Below are 16941 nucleotides of genomic sequence, written 5' to 3'. Positions count from 1 at the left end.
ATTTCTGGCATATCATTGTTCACTACACATCATTTGAGTGCTTTGCAGATTAATGCAAGGAGAACTAAATAACTGATTCTAGTGAATACCACATGTTAGGGAAATTAAAGTTAAATGGTCAGGCTGTTGGGATTGTTGAAATATCTGGGAACATATTTGGATACAAAGTTGAGTTTCGGTGAGTGACTTCAAACTTAAGAATCTCTTTATTTCTTTCCCTGCCAGCAGTTTTTTAGTTAAAAATTGATTTTGATTTTTGAATTGACCCCAAAAGGATCCCACTTGATCAGTGATTTCGAGGATCTGATGATGTCACCACACCTGTCGAGATGTGCAGATGATCCTGTCTTGAAAAAACAACACATAAAAAACAAAGGTGAACCACATAGTATCAGGCATTGAAGGGGAACATGATGGCATCAGTTTAAGGTTTGTATTTCTAGTTCTTGTGACCAGGTGCTGCTTCATCTGTTTGGAGGTACGCGCTCACAGACGGGTCATTTCCTGTATTATCTTCAGATACTTTGGTTAAGTTGTCTCTCCTGTAGATGTGTGTAAGGTCAACACTGAATGCCTATCAAATGCAGTGTATGCCTGCCTTCTTCAGACTGAATGACCAAACGGCACACTTTCAATAAAGACTCCTGAAGATACGCCAGTCTCCTGGTCTTTGCTTCTGAGTTTCATACAAATATACAGTACATACCTACACACAAACATACCTATATAAATACAGACAAGCATACCTATACATCCACATCTACCCTACCCACATACATCTATACAGCCATCAATATCTTCCTTGTCCTTCATACACCAATCCATCCATACCTACCATTCTATCAAACTATATAGATCTATACAATCAGTACAGCATCCCTTCCTACATACATCTATACATACCTACACACATCTATAACTACCATTTACACATCTATATTACATACATCCATTCCTACCTACCTTTCTACATCTCTACATCCATCCATACATACCTATCTTCCTTCCTACATACAGTACATCTCTACCTTTCTACCCATCTATCTATATGCATACATGCTTCCATTCCTACATCCATCCATCTCTACCTACCATACATACATAAATTAATTTCACCCAAATTAACTCAGACCATACTGCCCTCTCTCACACTCCAAAACCAATACAATTAATGAATATAGAAAAATTGTGACTAAAGACAAGGAAAGTACATAAAAAATAATATTCTTGCAGAGTGGTTCATGTCACACATTCATAAAGCATTATAAATCACAGAAGACTTGCAGTTGTCCAACTGTATTTAATCCACAGTACATACAGTTATACACATGAACCACCGACCTGGTAAGAAAACTGTAAAGGAGCGAGTCAGTCCAGATCAGCACGTCAACAGGAGTGTAAAATGAACCTGCAGTACGTCTCCATTCATCGTTGAAAAGTTGTTGGGAAAGTGATTCATTTGCAATGATTATCTGAAAGTTTTGGCAACAAATAAAATGGGCACTGTTTTGGGATATTTCACCATATTTATTTCATCCAACGAGCTTGTGTTTTGAAACACCTGCACACTAATTTAGACATGTCAAAAATACTGTAATGTCAATTTATTTCAAAGTACTTCTATGCCGTTACTCGGATGTCAGTATTTCTTAAAAAATATGGTTGGATTTAGGATTAACGGTAATATCATTGAAATATTTGGTATTAACAACTGATATGTTCTATATAGACAACAGCATATTTGTAATAACTATAAACTGGAGGTTTGTAGTGTGGCCCATTATTGAAGAATACAGGAAAGTGTACGAAAGCTTCTCTGTGACATGCAAAGTACAAAAGTGGCTATAATCTGGTTTATCTGAAGATATAATACTTGGCCTACAAGCAAGGCCGCGGATGTTTAAACTAATGTTTGCCGTGGCACAATTGTCGATCACAACGTCGTATGATTCCCTGCGATGCGTCTGAATCTTAATCCCAACAATTCGGAAATGAAACTTTCTTAACGTTGCTGAAAAATAGGCTTGATTTGAAACCAGGAGGTTCAGTTCAGTCAGTTCAGATGGCAAGAGTGTGTGAACGGAGAATTTGTTCAGTGGTCATAATAACCACCAACAACCAAGATGACCTAGATATCAGTGGTAGAAGTTCACAAACCTTTCAGCATATTTATTTCCACTGAGAACCCCTGATGTCTGGTACTGAACTAGATGCATTAAAAGACTAGTAATACCAGTCCAAATGCCATCTCAGAGCAAAAACTTTGATTCAAAAAGCGTTCAGCACCAATTTAAACTCGGTTGTTTTGCAGCAAATTGATCACAGAACCACATTCACAATTCCAATTCACATTACGTGGAAATTTCAACGCGTGTGCAGGTGTGCGCGCTCCTTGCCCGTTTGTTTGCTGAACTGATTGTCCGTGGGGTGGCGGTGGTTACGCGTCATCTAGAGTTTTGCTACGGAAACACTGTCGACGATTATGCACAAGGAGACATGTCATTGGTCCGCATTTCAGAAGTGTCGGACAAAAGAATAAAGCAAAACACGTACAGTCAAACCTGAAATATCCATCATCTTATGAAGCTACAGAAATAAATAAATTCTGACCGTAACATATCCTATTATAGTGAAATTTACATCTTTACAGTATCTACACTGTTTGAAGTCCCATTCAGACCTCGGTTCAGACAAAGGCCACGTTCCAAAAGCCTCCCAGATCCGTTAGAAGAATACGTCCGCAACATGCAGCATGGCTATTCCAGTGTGTTCATGACATGATATATAGAAACAAACCGTGTATGGTTCACGACTCGACCCGACTTTGTCATGCTGTCCGATTTAAAATAGCAAGAAAATTAAAAGCACAATTTCTATATACCTCAATCACTTACATATGAACATATGGACAATATCATAGATAACTGAAGTTGATCTAAAATGATCTAAAACCTTAAAAACATTATACGTGTGCCACGGAAACGCTTGGGGAAGCGTTGCTACAATCCATCGGTAACGTTGGACGCGTTCGGGTTCCTATGATCTGCCTGCTTTTGGCACATTTCTTGCGTGCTCTTGTTTCCGGAGAACTATATAATCGTGCATGTGCGCACAGATACCCTGCCATAAATAATAAGGGACATGTACTACACGCGAATGTCGTCATGTAGCCACATGAGATGGAAACGAGGGCCTCCACTAATTCCACTAGTGCAAAATAACAATGAGGTTATGCAGTTGCAGAACTACAGCTTTCGAATTTGAATTCGTTTTGGCCGTCGGCAGTATCAAGCGAGCGAGTCCAATCGCTCCCCGATCAGCTGGAAATGAGTGCAAAGGATTGAGCGAAATCTTTTAAAAGTTGTCATTGAAAACATGCAAATCCAGCGAGCTGCATGGTCGCGTGCGTCCTCGATGGGAAACTCTCTCCACGACAACGACAGCAGCAGGAACGTTTTTACTTCAGCAGATGTGGCGTGTGCTTGCGACCGGTGTTTGGTGGCTCAGAAGTTAACAAAACAGCAGTCGAGAAAGAAAGAAACATGGAAGGTGACCCAGCAGCCCAGGTCGAGGTGGCGTCTTGGAGGTATTGCAAGCAGATGGCCTTGTAAAGGGATTGTTCTTCCTTTGAGAGTGCGTTCTTGCTCTGAATAAGAAGTAAAGGCCTCTGATGACCTGCAGACGGAGTTCGGTGCGATGGGCTTCGATCCTTATTGCCAAATGCTGCTGCGATTCGACTCGGGATGGGGCGACCCAACGGAAACAAATGAGTAAAATGGCCTCTGGGTCTCATCAGCTCCTCAAGTTCATGGCTGCCCTGAGCAGGTAAGAGGAGGCACGTATTTACATGTGTGGGAATCTCTGCAGACACCGGAAGGGAAGTCTGGGGAATGATAGAGGAAGCGGGAAGAGTCCATCCATACCCACCCAAACGATCCATGTTTTCAGTCCCAACAGTACATTCAATCAAGTCAGAGGCGAGGGCCATGACCCAGAGCGATGCTTAAGGCGCTAGATTTCTGGAAAATGTTTGGCTGCCGGTCTAAAAAAAAATGTAATAAAATGAAACGGAAAACATTCTCATGCAACAATAGTAATGCCGTGAGATTCGCTCACAGAGTCTGTTGTAATACTGTGAGGTTACGTCGTGTTCCTGCAGCCCATGTGCCCAATGAAGTGCCTCCGGAATTTGGACCCGGTGGGAGGAGCCTATTTCGGGCTCAGGGCTCCGCCCTCAAGTTTGCTGGTTCGGCCCCAGCAGCCGGTAGCGATGCTCATGCTTCTCTGTGCACGTTCGGCCCGCTCGCGGTCACATTCTGATTGGCTCTGCGCACGTTCGGGTCGGCCTACCGGCACGGGCGGTGTGGAGGACGTGGGTTGCGAGGAGATGGTGCGCAGCAGGTGATTGCGCTTCCGCAAGAAGTCGCCACTGCCGCCCAGCCCGAAACTGCCTTTCCGGAGGACCATGCGAGCGCTGCCGGTCTTGGCGGGTCTCGATCTCTGATTGTACTCCAGCTGGGAAAGATGAGTCGCGTAGCCATCGGCGATGAACTGTGGAGAGAGAGTGACGGCTCAGTGAGAGGAAAACTCGTGAGGAAAAAGTAGAGAGGAAAAACTGTGCGTAAAGATACCTGACACTGGTATTGTAATTTCTTTGTTGGTCTCCCCACAATGTAGATTTGTGATGGCGGCAGACCAAGTGACGAGTACACGGAGATGTCCTTGGTGGAGCCATAAGCAGCGAAGATCTTCATATGTGCCTACAAAAGAGCAGCATTTCACATAATTGAAGCAAAGGCTAACACAGGGTCTCTGCAGAGCTCTACAAATGACGGTTCTATATAGAGGTCGACCGATAGTGGATTTTACCGATACCGATATCTAGGTTTGACCGTACATGCCGATAACCGATAATTCAACCGATATTTTTTTTAATGGATACTGGATTAAAAACAAACATCATACTCACAATAAAACAGTGCTGAACTGAAATGTGCTCAATTAAATAAATAAATATGAATATATTAAAACTTTATACAGAAAATAATTTACACATTAAAATATTACAGGTTTCATAGCTATAACCTAGAAACATACGTACATTTCATAGGTAACACTTTGCAAGTCCCATTTGTAAACAAGGATGTATGAACTAGCTTTCATGAACTATATGCATAATGCAATATACCTTTTTACTGCATGTATTAATATGAGCAATACAATTGTACCTTTATCATGTTAGTTCATTAGTACATTAACTAAGGTAATAAAAGATAAAATAAGAATTAAAACTCCATCTCAAATGCATTAGTAAATGTTGAAATTAACAAACTACCGTAACAATGAATAATTCTTCTACAACTTGTATTAACCTTATTTAAGGCTAAAAATGGAATGTTATTGTAAAGTGTTACCATCTCATATGATTCCAAAGAGTCGTGCTTAAAGATGGCCATTAAAATGTAATAAAGACCTGTATTATGTATACGTAATATAGCCTATAGTCTCTCAATTTATTTGCTTCTATATTTTAGAACACTTGATGATTATTTAATCAAAATAACAAGATCTATTGTAGTGATTTAAAAAGATCTTAAATCGAACGCGTTTCTGATTAGTTTACGTTTCTGTCGGCTGCATGAACATATCAGAGAAAGCAATCACGTCACTAGTTTTAAATATGCAACTTCGTCGGCTAATGAATGCATAAAAGTGACCAGCCGGATAAAAATTGTGCAAATAGATGGTAACAATTGCGCCATAAAACATTTGGGTCAGGTCTGCGTGTGTTTTTGTCACATTGCATTAACGGTTGACTGAGGTAATGTCACAGTCCTCACAGCCTCGACGGCAAACTACTGTTCTTCCTCTGCTGATGCAGCATCTAGTCAACAAATGAATTAATTTGTAATGATATGGCAACGTGTAGCTACTTTAGTGTTATGTATTCATACCGTTTCGCTGTCGGTGTTTTAAATGTCAGCGCTCTCGCTGCGTGTTCTCTCCGTGCTGCGCGCTGCCTCACGTGTTAACGTAAACAACTCAGCCAGTGATAGTTTGTTATTTGTCCTCTAGAGGCAGCTCTCACTCTGTATAATGCCAGCAGTCTCTTCTGTTCTGAGCGCTCTCGTGCTGTGTAATGGCCGCGCGCACTTCTCAGCCGCTCCAGCAACGGACGCAACCCGGAAAAACTATCGGTGTGGATTTTTGCCGATAACGATAGTTCCACCAAACAACTATCGGTGCCGATTAATCGGCAAAACCGATGAATCGGTCGACCTCTAGTTCTATATTACCCACAAGCCCCTGCGCTACAGAAAAGGCGGCGTTCGTGGTGTTTGTTCTCACCTCTGTGATGAGAGCCTTGAGGAAGTTGGCTTTGTGTCGGAGGGGGTCGTGTACGAGTCCATCACAGAAGGACACGATCCCGTGAGGGAAGTTGTGCTGTGAAAGCCAGGCCACCACACGCTGCTTCTGCATGTCTGGCCGCCCCGTCACGTACACTATCATGTAGCCTAAGTCCTGCCAGTGCCTGCAAGAGGACCAACCACCGTCAAGAACAGCAAACCATACAAATTACTGACCTACGAGTTTCATTAACCCTGAAAAGCTTGAAGTATGAAATATAGGGGTGTAATGATACACAAACCTGACGGTTCGGTTCGCCCCACGGTTTTGAGGTCTCGGTTCGGTTCGGTTCATTTCGGTGGGGTGGGGGGGTTTAGAAAGCTAAAATTGCTTTTATTTTTTATTAAACAGTGCTTTAATGAACAAATTGTGTCCTTGTCTTTAAATTAATTCAATTACAAGTAAACGTTTCTCAAGGATAACAAAATTATCTGCTAATGCTGTAAACTACAGCCCTTACTTGCACATTACTATAACATTAAAGCTTAACAACAGAGCCTAGACTTTTAGCCTAAATGATATAATAATAATCAACACTCAAATAACAAATTGTTTTAAAACATATACACTGCACATAAGACAATTTTTGCATTAACATGTTTTTACTCTAATTTGTTATTGTTATATAATAATTTACACAGTTGCTGTTATTTTCATGACAACTATTTTAAACATACATTAAATAATCAAGATATCATAAACAGGTTAAGTAAAATATAATATATAGGCTAATATATAGCATTTATTTAGTGAAAGTTAGCAAACCAGCAAGCTGTGGACACTGAATGACTTGCCTGAGGTAAATATAAAGCTATGTGAAAAACTAAGCGTTTTATTGACGTATTTCCGCTGTTGAAACACTGATTGAGTGTTTACACGAGTTATGATGCCTTTCAGTAAGTATACTGTATCTTTCAACATACCTTCGGGTGTCCATTCATGTTTATTCTGTAACTGAGGAAGAGATGATCGCGCTGCCGCATGCATACAGTGATATCTGTCACGCCACATCTAAGAGCGCCAAAACGGCATTTATTGTTTGCATTTCGTGATCAAATAGACATAATTTGAAAGATTACACCTTGCTTATTATCAAAAGTAACAAAACACTGAGCTTATTGCGATTATATGTGGTTAATGGTGGTTAGGCAACAGCCCTGTATTTGTTGTGTACACATAACACATGAGGTGCAATGAGCCGGGGCTGGGCGGGGCCGCAGGGGGCGGGGCCTGTTCGGTTCGGCATGAGAGTATCGCGATACGTATCGTGGGTGGTGTATCGCGGTTTTTCGGTTCGGTTCAAATATCGTTACACCCCTAATGAAATAACATTTGCATTTGCATATTGAGTATCATATTTGATATATCAGGCTTTTATGGCTAATATAGTATGATATAGTGAGAACGTAGAGCTCATACTCAAGGAGGAAAAAAAAAAACACCTCAGTTTTATTTAGAGGCCCAAACAAAGAAAAAAAAAATGCAATTTGGTGCAGTTGCTGATATTTACATTAACAGTATATTAGAATTTCAGCTCACTTTCTGGCAGTGATATTTCAAGATGAACACTCATTGATTTACATTACAATCTAAGTTATTGCTGCGTTTACTTGATGAAACCAGTTAAGATTTCACAGCAAAACGCGTCAACCACGACCCGGAGGTGGACGTTTTTACTAACTAAATTATACTAACAATCAGACGACAGAAGGCATGTAGTAGATTGTGTGCAACAGGCTTTTCAGCAGTTCTGATCATTTAGAGGCTTTAGAAATGTGCGTATCACAGTAGGCTTTATAGGGTTAAATGAATGAAGACATGCTCTCACCTGACTACGTCTACCGCTCCTGCTCGCACTTTAGGGTCGCTGCCCATGATGGACACGCTAGCGGCAAAAGAGCCGTCGATGCTGAACACGACAAACTCTGTGCCGGGCGGCAGCACGGTCAGGTAACTGTCAGCAGATGTGTGGTCGCCCCTTTGGACAGAGAGGACGTTGTTCACTTGTTGAAAACACATCCTTTTATGTGCAGAACAAATGTACATTTATGACTTACCTGACCACCATTTTGACCGGATACACTCCGATGCTCAGCCGTTTGCTGTCCGGAATCACGTAGGATATCCGGCCGCTGCTATTGGTTAGTTCTGTGCTGAAGTACACCCACTCACCGGATGGAGGCTGCGTCATGATGTGGATGTCCACCTTGAAAAGAGCACCAAAAAAAACATTTTAATGAAATGAATATGAAGAAGTGAAATTGAATAAGATGCCAATGGAAAATACTTCAAAGTAGATTTGTACATTTTCTGAAGAGAGTGTGTGAAGTTGGATGGGCTATGGCAAGCCGTTTTAGCTTAAATTGTTCCCAGCGTTACTCGTCGTAATTGCATTTTTACTAGTAACAATTCCAATTAGAGAGCTCTACAAATTAGTTTTTACTAGTCATATTTTGACTTCCATTCCATCCGGAGCTCTACAATTGAATTCTTACTAGTAAAAAAACGAAATAAAGATAAGTATAATTGCAGAGCTCTATAATTGAATTAAAGAGCTCTGCAATTGCATTCTTACTAGTAACAACTGAATTAGAGAGCTCTCTAATAATAATTGTTACTAGTAATAATTGGATTACGGAGCACTCTAATAATAATTGTTACTGGTAATAATTGGATTACGGGGCTCTCTAATAATAATTGTTACTAGTAATAATTGGATTAGAGAGCTCTCTAACTGTATTCTTACTAGTAACAATTCAATTGTAGAGCTCCGTAATTAAAAATGAATGGAAGTCAATGGAGACATATGACTAGTAAAAATTCATTTGTAGAGCTCTCTAATTGTAATTTTTACTAGTAATAATTGAATTAGAGAGCTCTTTAATTGTAATTGCTACTAGTAAGAATTGAATTGTAGAGCTCTCTAATTCAATTCTTACTAGTAAAAATGCATTTATGACGAGTAACGCTGGGTACAATTTAAGCTAAAATGGCTTGCCATAGATGGGCTACTTGATTTTTCAGTCTCCGGGATCTATACAAACCAAAGTTTATAGGGCACTAACCTTCTCTCCTGTCAGTGTGACCATGTCCAGCGGCCCGTACATGAAGCGACCCATGACTACCTGAAGGCCGTCCTCATTAAACACGGCATCATTCACGCGGTGATTTGCTGTAACATTCTTCAACACAAACACATCTTTACGTCAGCCACAATGCTGTAATGCTCTCAATGTCAACATGAGGTTTTAGAGATGCCCGTCTCACCCTGATCTTCACATGTGTCCTCTTCCTTATCCACTTCTCCCGCGGTTTGGACGGAGTGAATTCGGACACCTCCTTCCCATCTAGTTCCAAAATACTCGAGTTCTCATGCCTCATTACCTAAGAGCAAAAAAAACAATAAATATTATTGAAAAAAAATGATAATTTGCTATGACTTATAATTTAAATAAAATTTATGCAATAAAAGCAATTGATGCACTACCACAAAATTAACAATTCACACCCCCGATCTGTACGTTAATTTTATAATCAGTCATTTGCCTTTATACAGTAGCATGAAGTATCACCAAAATTCTACAAATTTTTTTTGGAATTAATTAAATTACACTTATGAAATATAATTAATATGAAACAAACAATCCCTTATTTTATTACATTAAAATGTTACCAAAAACAGCTAAATTTAATATAATACACATAATTTATATAACAGTTTTTTGTTTAAATAAATGAAGAAAAATATTTAAAAAAAAATATATATTATATATTATATGATATAAATGAATACAGATATTTTATAACATCTTTATTTAAATAAATAAATAAAATATTTTAAAATATATTAATAAAGGCAGAAAGAAAATATTTAATATATTCCAAAATATATCAAATATAATTCTGTTTCTTGGTCTAAATGATCTATTATTAATAAAGATAATTGTATAACAGTTTTTATATAAATAAAAAAATATATAAGTTAATAATTAATAATATATTATATAATCATGTTTCTTGGTGCAAATAACCCTGAATATTCCTTTAGGAAGAAAACATTTTATATTATAAAATTATGATATAAATAAAGATCTAAATGAATAAAGATCATTTTATAACAAGTTTCATTTATATAAATAAATACAAATATATGAATAAGTTAATAATTAATAATATATTATATAATCATGTTTCTTGGTGCAAATAACCCTGAATATTCCTTTAGGAAGAAAACATTTTATATTATAAAATTATGATATAAATAAAGATCTAAATGAATAAAGATAATTTTATAACAAGTTTCATTTATATAAATAAATACAAATATATGAATAAGTTAATAATTAATAATATATTATATAATCATGTTTCTTGGTGCAAATAACCCTGAAAATTCCTTTAAGAAGAATCAATATTTTGTAATCTTCACCTGTCTGAGCAGGAAAGACACCACATCCGTTGATTCCCAGTAGGAGGCGTGGAACAGGTGAGGTAGAGCCACGGTGGGGAACGCAGTCAGAGCGTCGGGACAGTACAGGGCGAAATCGATGCGCTTGGTTCCCCACCAGCGTGCAGCGACTGCAGGAGCAACGAGACATTCAGTCATGCCTGTCCAAACCATTACGGCAGGTTCAAATACCATTAAAGATTTCGGTTTCATCGGTACATAATTTATGAATGTTTCAGATGCTGGATCTAGGACAGGACGAGGACATATGATGCAGGTTTGCTTCAGGGGCTCAAGAGGAAGGACAGAAATGGAAAGTTGTTTTGTAATGTGCACTTCTTCCTCCCATGACCCATTGCAAAGACATTTAAGAACACAACCCTATTTTTGGATTGAAATTCTTTTCATTGGGGTTTAATGTTCTTGAATCTGCAAACGGCCTCTGGTTCTCTACTAGTAGGATTGTGAATAGAAAACCAGTTTTTATTCAAAACTGGTTCCATTTTGACTGGGAAGACAGGGCGGTGAATAAAGACAGTATACAGACAACATGTGTTTTTTATTGCTGGTTGCACGTAACTAAACATACAGCGTGAGCGGTGCAGTCTGATTCACAAACGGTTGTTTAAAAAAAAAAAATGTAATTAAAGACTAATTTGGAACAGACATGAAATAAATGGTACTTAAAGTAATAATAATTTGGTATCACTAATTTCAGAGAAAAATGATGCGATAAAAAACGATTTATGCATAACCACAAATTTAACAATTCATGTCCCCGATCCATATGTAAATTTGATATTTAGTCATTTTCCTTCCTAGCTTGAAATAACGTCCAAGTAATAGCGTATATTATATTATTTGAATAATAATGTAAAATAATATTTTGTAATTAAACTTTCTAAATAATAATATTGAATTCCTGCCCTTGATCTAAACAAAAATTTCATAATTATTAATTTAGTAAAGCACCCAAATATATATACATTATTTGCTTAAATAAAAACTATTTTGGCAAAAAAATTATATAGTACATAAATAACATTATTATTTGCAGATTATGCAAACAATATTTTTTCATAATTAAAAATAAAAATATTTTATATATAGATATATTACTTCTTTTTAAAAAAAAAATGCTTAGTACATAGTGGAGACTTCCTCTAAAGTACTAAAAAATCATAGTAATCACTAAATTCTGATTCAGATCCATATCTATAAGCGACCGCTAACAGCAGATATACAGGTCGTAAGCATGATAATGGGAGCAAGACCAGTCAGCGTCATTTCAAAGCATCTTCAGAAGGTCTTCATCATTCAGGGCAAACCCAGAGCGGCTCAGGGTTCCAGAGATGAAGAACCAGAGCACCGGCGCTGAGCTTTTAAAGGATGGGGGCATGAATTCAGAAAACAAAGGCATCAGCGCTGGGGAGGTCAGCAAGGAGACAGGCTGAAGATTCGGAGGGCTAAAACAGGCAGTAGGAGGGATTGCAGGGAATGCAGCAATGGAAGAAACTAACGCAGGCAAACAGGAGAGCGGGTGCATCTGGAGGGTCGAGGAGACCCTCTGACCGGACGTCTACCCACGCTCCAAGTACCTTGCTCGATGTCCAGCGGGACACACGGTGATGGCGGGTCTGAGGAGAGCGAGGGTGAGGGCTCAAAGCCTAGAGAGATGCTCTGCTCTGTATCATCCAAACAGCTGGAATCCTGCCTTTCTAGCGGACGCTTATTTTGTGCTTTGCAGGATTTGTGGGAGGGGCTTCGGGAGCTCATTTTATTATAGGGGAGGGCCAATTGGGACAAAAGACTGAGCTTTTTGGAGAGTCTAAGTTGGCATGCTTGTGTTACTAGAGAAAAAACAACATCAAAACAACAGTAGTCAAAAGGTGAACATGACACATGTGATAGTTCCTTCCTAGCTATATTTGCAGTATTGCGGCTTTTTTTTTTTTCTACTGTTCAAAAGTTTAGGGAAAATAAGACTTTTTTAAAAAAGAAATTAGAACTTTTATTCAGCAAGGACCAAATTGATCAAATGTTACAGTAAAGAGTTCTATAATGTTAGGAAAGATTTCTATTAAGGCGAGACACTACAGGTGAATAGGGAAAACATTTTAACTAGCAGATATCACCATGAAACTTTCCCAGTTGATTACCTACATTAAGATGAGAAAAAAATGTATTACAAGTTTTCTGTAATTTAATGTTTAAATATGCAAATAAGGCATTATCTAATTAAATATGCGCTAATTTGCATATATTTAAAAAAAATTAAATCTGAGTATTGGATAAAGCCAGGTTCCAAATTCTTTTTTCATTGTGTTCACATATTAGATGGGAAAAAAATTACAGAGGGATTTATGGATATCTACTTTTGTTATCCTATAAATCAGAATATACTGTCAATAGCCTTAAAAAAATGATTTTTGCCTTGTTTTTCGGAATAAAATGTTATATAAATCGGGCTAGGAATAATATATTTACAAATCCCTCTGTAAATGTCTTCATAATATAACTAGGTACAAGACTGGAAAGTGTGGTGTATATAGGTGCTACCGAAGCGGAGATTTCGGACTTTGAGTATGAGAGAAAAGGCATTTTGAGAAAACGGGCTTTAAAGATTTAGCATCAGCCAATGAGATTGCGCATTTGCGCCCTTTTACTTTCACGATTGGTTGCTGATAAAAAGGAAATGACCATATTTGGATCCGACAACATTGTATAAGAGAGAGAGAGCTTTCTAACGGTGTGTGTGATGACAGGGCGCAGATCGCGATCGCGGAGCAACGGATGATTTACAACGCCAACTTTTGATGAATTTATGAGAAATCTACAGACGCAAACAGACAAAGTGTAGTAAAATAAAGACCTAAATGTGTATTTCGGACTTTTTTTCACCACAAGTCTGAAAGAAGACATGTTTTTGAAGACAAATATCCCGAAATCTCAAAATTGACCAGTGAAAAAAAAACTATGTTTTTGCCTGCCGTGTCTCGCCTTAATCAAAGAATCCTGAAAAAAATTTTATCATGGTTTCCACCAAAATATGAAGCAGCACAACTGTCAACATTGATAATAATAATAATCAGAAATGTTTCTTGATCAGCAAATCAGCATATTAAATGATTTCTGAAGGATCACGTGGCACTGAAGACTGGAGTAATAATGCTGAAAATTCTGAGGAATAATTACGAAACTACAAGCTATTATAATTTGCAATAATATTTCACAATATTAGTGTTTTTACTGTAATTTTGATCAAATAAATGCAGCCTTGGTGACGATTTCTTGATATCGATTTTTCTTGTTATTCTATTTAACCTAACCCGAGTGTGTACATGTGTTACTCACTGTTGGCGATGTTGGAGGCGGTGTAACTGTCCGCTAACCCTGACACCTGGCTGGCGATGCTGGTCTCACTGCCCCTGCGAGCCCCACGGAAGGCTGGAATGGATCCCGGAGACGAAGGATTGGAGTGATCCCCAAACATAATGCTGTGAGACTGCATCACGTCCGCTGTGAGGACCAAAAGCAGTAATTACTCGCAGGAACTGACAGAGAAATCAGGGCCCAGAAATCTGACAATTTTCAGAAGACTAAACCTCAGTTCCAAAACCTAGTGAGCTGCCTATCTAGACCGCATTCGATCTAGAAAGCATCATAGGCAGTGTTGCGATCTCACTCGATTTTGGATCTGAGCTTGATTGATTCATCATTATACATTTGTAAAAAGGGCCATTTGATTCAAAATGATAAAAGGAAGTGAAAAGAAGATGCAAACACAAATCCAAAGAGATATAAAAGTAGTAAATACTGCCCCTGAGTCCACTTTAATCTGTTCCTTCCCTTCTTGAGGAACTTAGGAGAGCATTGACTGTTTTTACATGAAGTCCTCATGGGGCATTATCTACCAAATACACATGCAAGCCCGTCATCAGAATCAGCATTTTTCATTAGTCAAGCTGCTTGAATTGATATTTTTTCTTATTATTCTTGCTGTATTGTTGTTTTAAAGGTGGAGTGTGTAATTTCTGCAGTACTAGTGGCATTGAATGGAACGGCAAAAATAGTGCTGATTTCCAAACAGGTTTCCCCATAGGTCGAACCGCTTATGGGCAAACCTCATGAAATCTTTCAAGAACATGCCTAGGTTATATTTCACACCAGAATCAAAAGGGCTATTTTAGGACTATTATTTTCATAACAATATACAGTACCGGTTAAAAGTTTGGAAACATTACTATTTCTATTTTTAATGTCTGCTCATCAAGCCTGCATTTATTTGATAAAAAAATACAGAAAAAAACTGTAATATCGTGAAATATTATTACAATTTAAAAGAATGGTTTTCTATTTTAATATACTTTAAAATATAATTTATTTCTGTGATGCAAAGCTGAATTTTCAGCTTCCTTACTCCAGTCTTCAGTGTCACATGATCCTTCAGAAATCATTCTATATATATATATATATATATATATATATATAAGTTCTAAATTAATTAGTATTTGTTGTACTGCCTTAAAATTATGCTGATTTAAAAACACGCATTTGTCTACAGTATTTTTTACTATAATACTATACTATAATATAGCGGTGGAACGGTACATGTATTCGTATTGAACCGAAACGGTACGGGCGTCACGGTTCGGTGCACGAATTTGCACGGAGAATACACGGTACAAATAAAAAATAAAAAACTCTTAAATAGCGATCAATTTCGCTCTATTCGCTTTTGGTGTGACACGCAGCAATGAACAGGCTGCGATCAATGCTGAAGTGTGTGCGAGAGAGAGAGAGAGAGAGAGAGAGAGAGAGAGAGAGAGAGAGAGAGAGAGAGAGAGAGAGAGAGAGAGAGAGAGAGAGAGAGAGAGGCGCGAATCGCGCAATCGAACAGTGTGTCTGTGTGTGTGTGTGTGTGTGCGCGCGCGCGCGCGAGAGAGAGAGAGAGAGAGAGAGAGAGGGGCGCGGGCGCGAATCGCGCGATCGAACAGAGTGTGTGTGTGTGTGTGTGTGAGAGAGAGGCACGGGCGATGAACAGTGGAAACATAAAAACATACTCCGTCATTTTTTTCATACAGGACATCATTAAAACTGCAAATTGTTAACTTTTTTAATTTGTGTACACTCGCAATAAAACACAACTTTGTGCTTTTGTCACACTCTAAACTCTTGTCAAACTGTAACCTGCACCTGTTAACAAAGGTTTTTAATGGTAGTATTATTTTATACGGAAATCAATTATTTATAATTCAGATGAGAATAAAGTTAGGGTTAATTAAAATGAAGGAAAACAAATATATTGATCTGAAATAGCAAATTAATTTTAAATTCATTCAGGTACAATTACCAAACATATCTCAAAGGTCTTTTTAATAATTTAATTAATAAACTAATTAGCCTATATAAAACTACTGTCAGTGCACTACAAATAAACTGGTTCTATGCCTTTATTAATAAAACTTATTTAAAAAATACAAGGCTTAAGACATTTATAAAAATGCCTTCTGCATTTTTGTTTTGCTTTTCACTCCATTGTACCGAAATCATACCGAACCGTGACGTCTGAACCGAGGTATGAACCGAACCGTGACTTCTGTGTACCGTTCCACCCCTACTATAATAGTATACATTTTTACTATAACACTATACTACCAACCCTAACCTTACAGTAAAGAATCTAATAGTATCATAGAGAATATTCATAATTACAAAAAACACAAAACAAAAAGTAAAGCATCTATTGTATTATAGGTGAAAATATGCTTAATTATAATGTATTTTTCTTTTGATTTTGTGGTGAAATTACACTTTTAAAGTCTACCTACGAATGGCTTAAACTTGTCTACACTAAATTAGCATAGGAAAAAGCATTTTAACGTTGAAGAAATACACACTTCACCTCTAAATTCAATACCATCAGTTCCACATGGCAGCATCCAGTGGCAGGAAGTCAGTAAAACTCAAAACCGACAAGCCCCAATGAGAGAATCAATGTCAAAGCAGACGCACAAACACAGATCATGTGAAATGAGGGCACACGCCACACAGGGGTGACACACATAACAGGGAGTTTACGCTAA

General features: G+C 38.0%; 1 protein-coding gene across 1 annotated transcript in view; it reads right to left on the bottom strand.

Moving 5' to 3' along the window:
• Positions 1-4145: 4145 nt before the first annotated feature.
• LOC130094950 (membrane-associated phosphatidylinositol transfer protein 2) overlaps positions 4146-16941 on the bottom strand; it is a 53730-nt gene continuing 40934 nt past the window's right edge. Inside the window, 10 exon segments of the mRNA XM_056261560.1 lie at positions 4146-4551; positions 4632-4760; positions 6349-6532; positions 8237-8386; positions 8466-8614; positions 9474-9590; positions 9676-9792; positions 10838-10986; positions 12454-12705; positions 14210-14374. Of these exon segments, the coding sequence (XP_056117535.1) occupies positions 4210-4551; positions 4632-4760; positions 6349-6532; positions 8237-8386; positions 8466-8614; positions 9474-9590; positions 9676-9792; positions 10838-10986; positions 12454-12705; positions 14210-14374 (1754 nt within the window). The 3' untranslated portion in view covers positions 4146-4209.

This window comes from Rhinichthys klamathensis, unplaced genomic scaffold, assembly GCF_029890125.1.
Source record: "Rhinichthys klamathensis goyatoka isolate OS25496 unplaced genomic scaffold, OSU_Roscu_1.1 h1tg000183l_1, whole genome shotgun sequence".
Lineage (NCBI taxonomy): Eukaryota > Metazoa > Chordata > Actinopteri > Cypriniformes > Leuciscidae > Rhinichthys > Rhinichthys klamathensis.
Note: the sequence above shows the minus strand (reverse complement) of the source record. Positions and strands in the feature narration are given on the sequence as shown.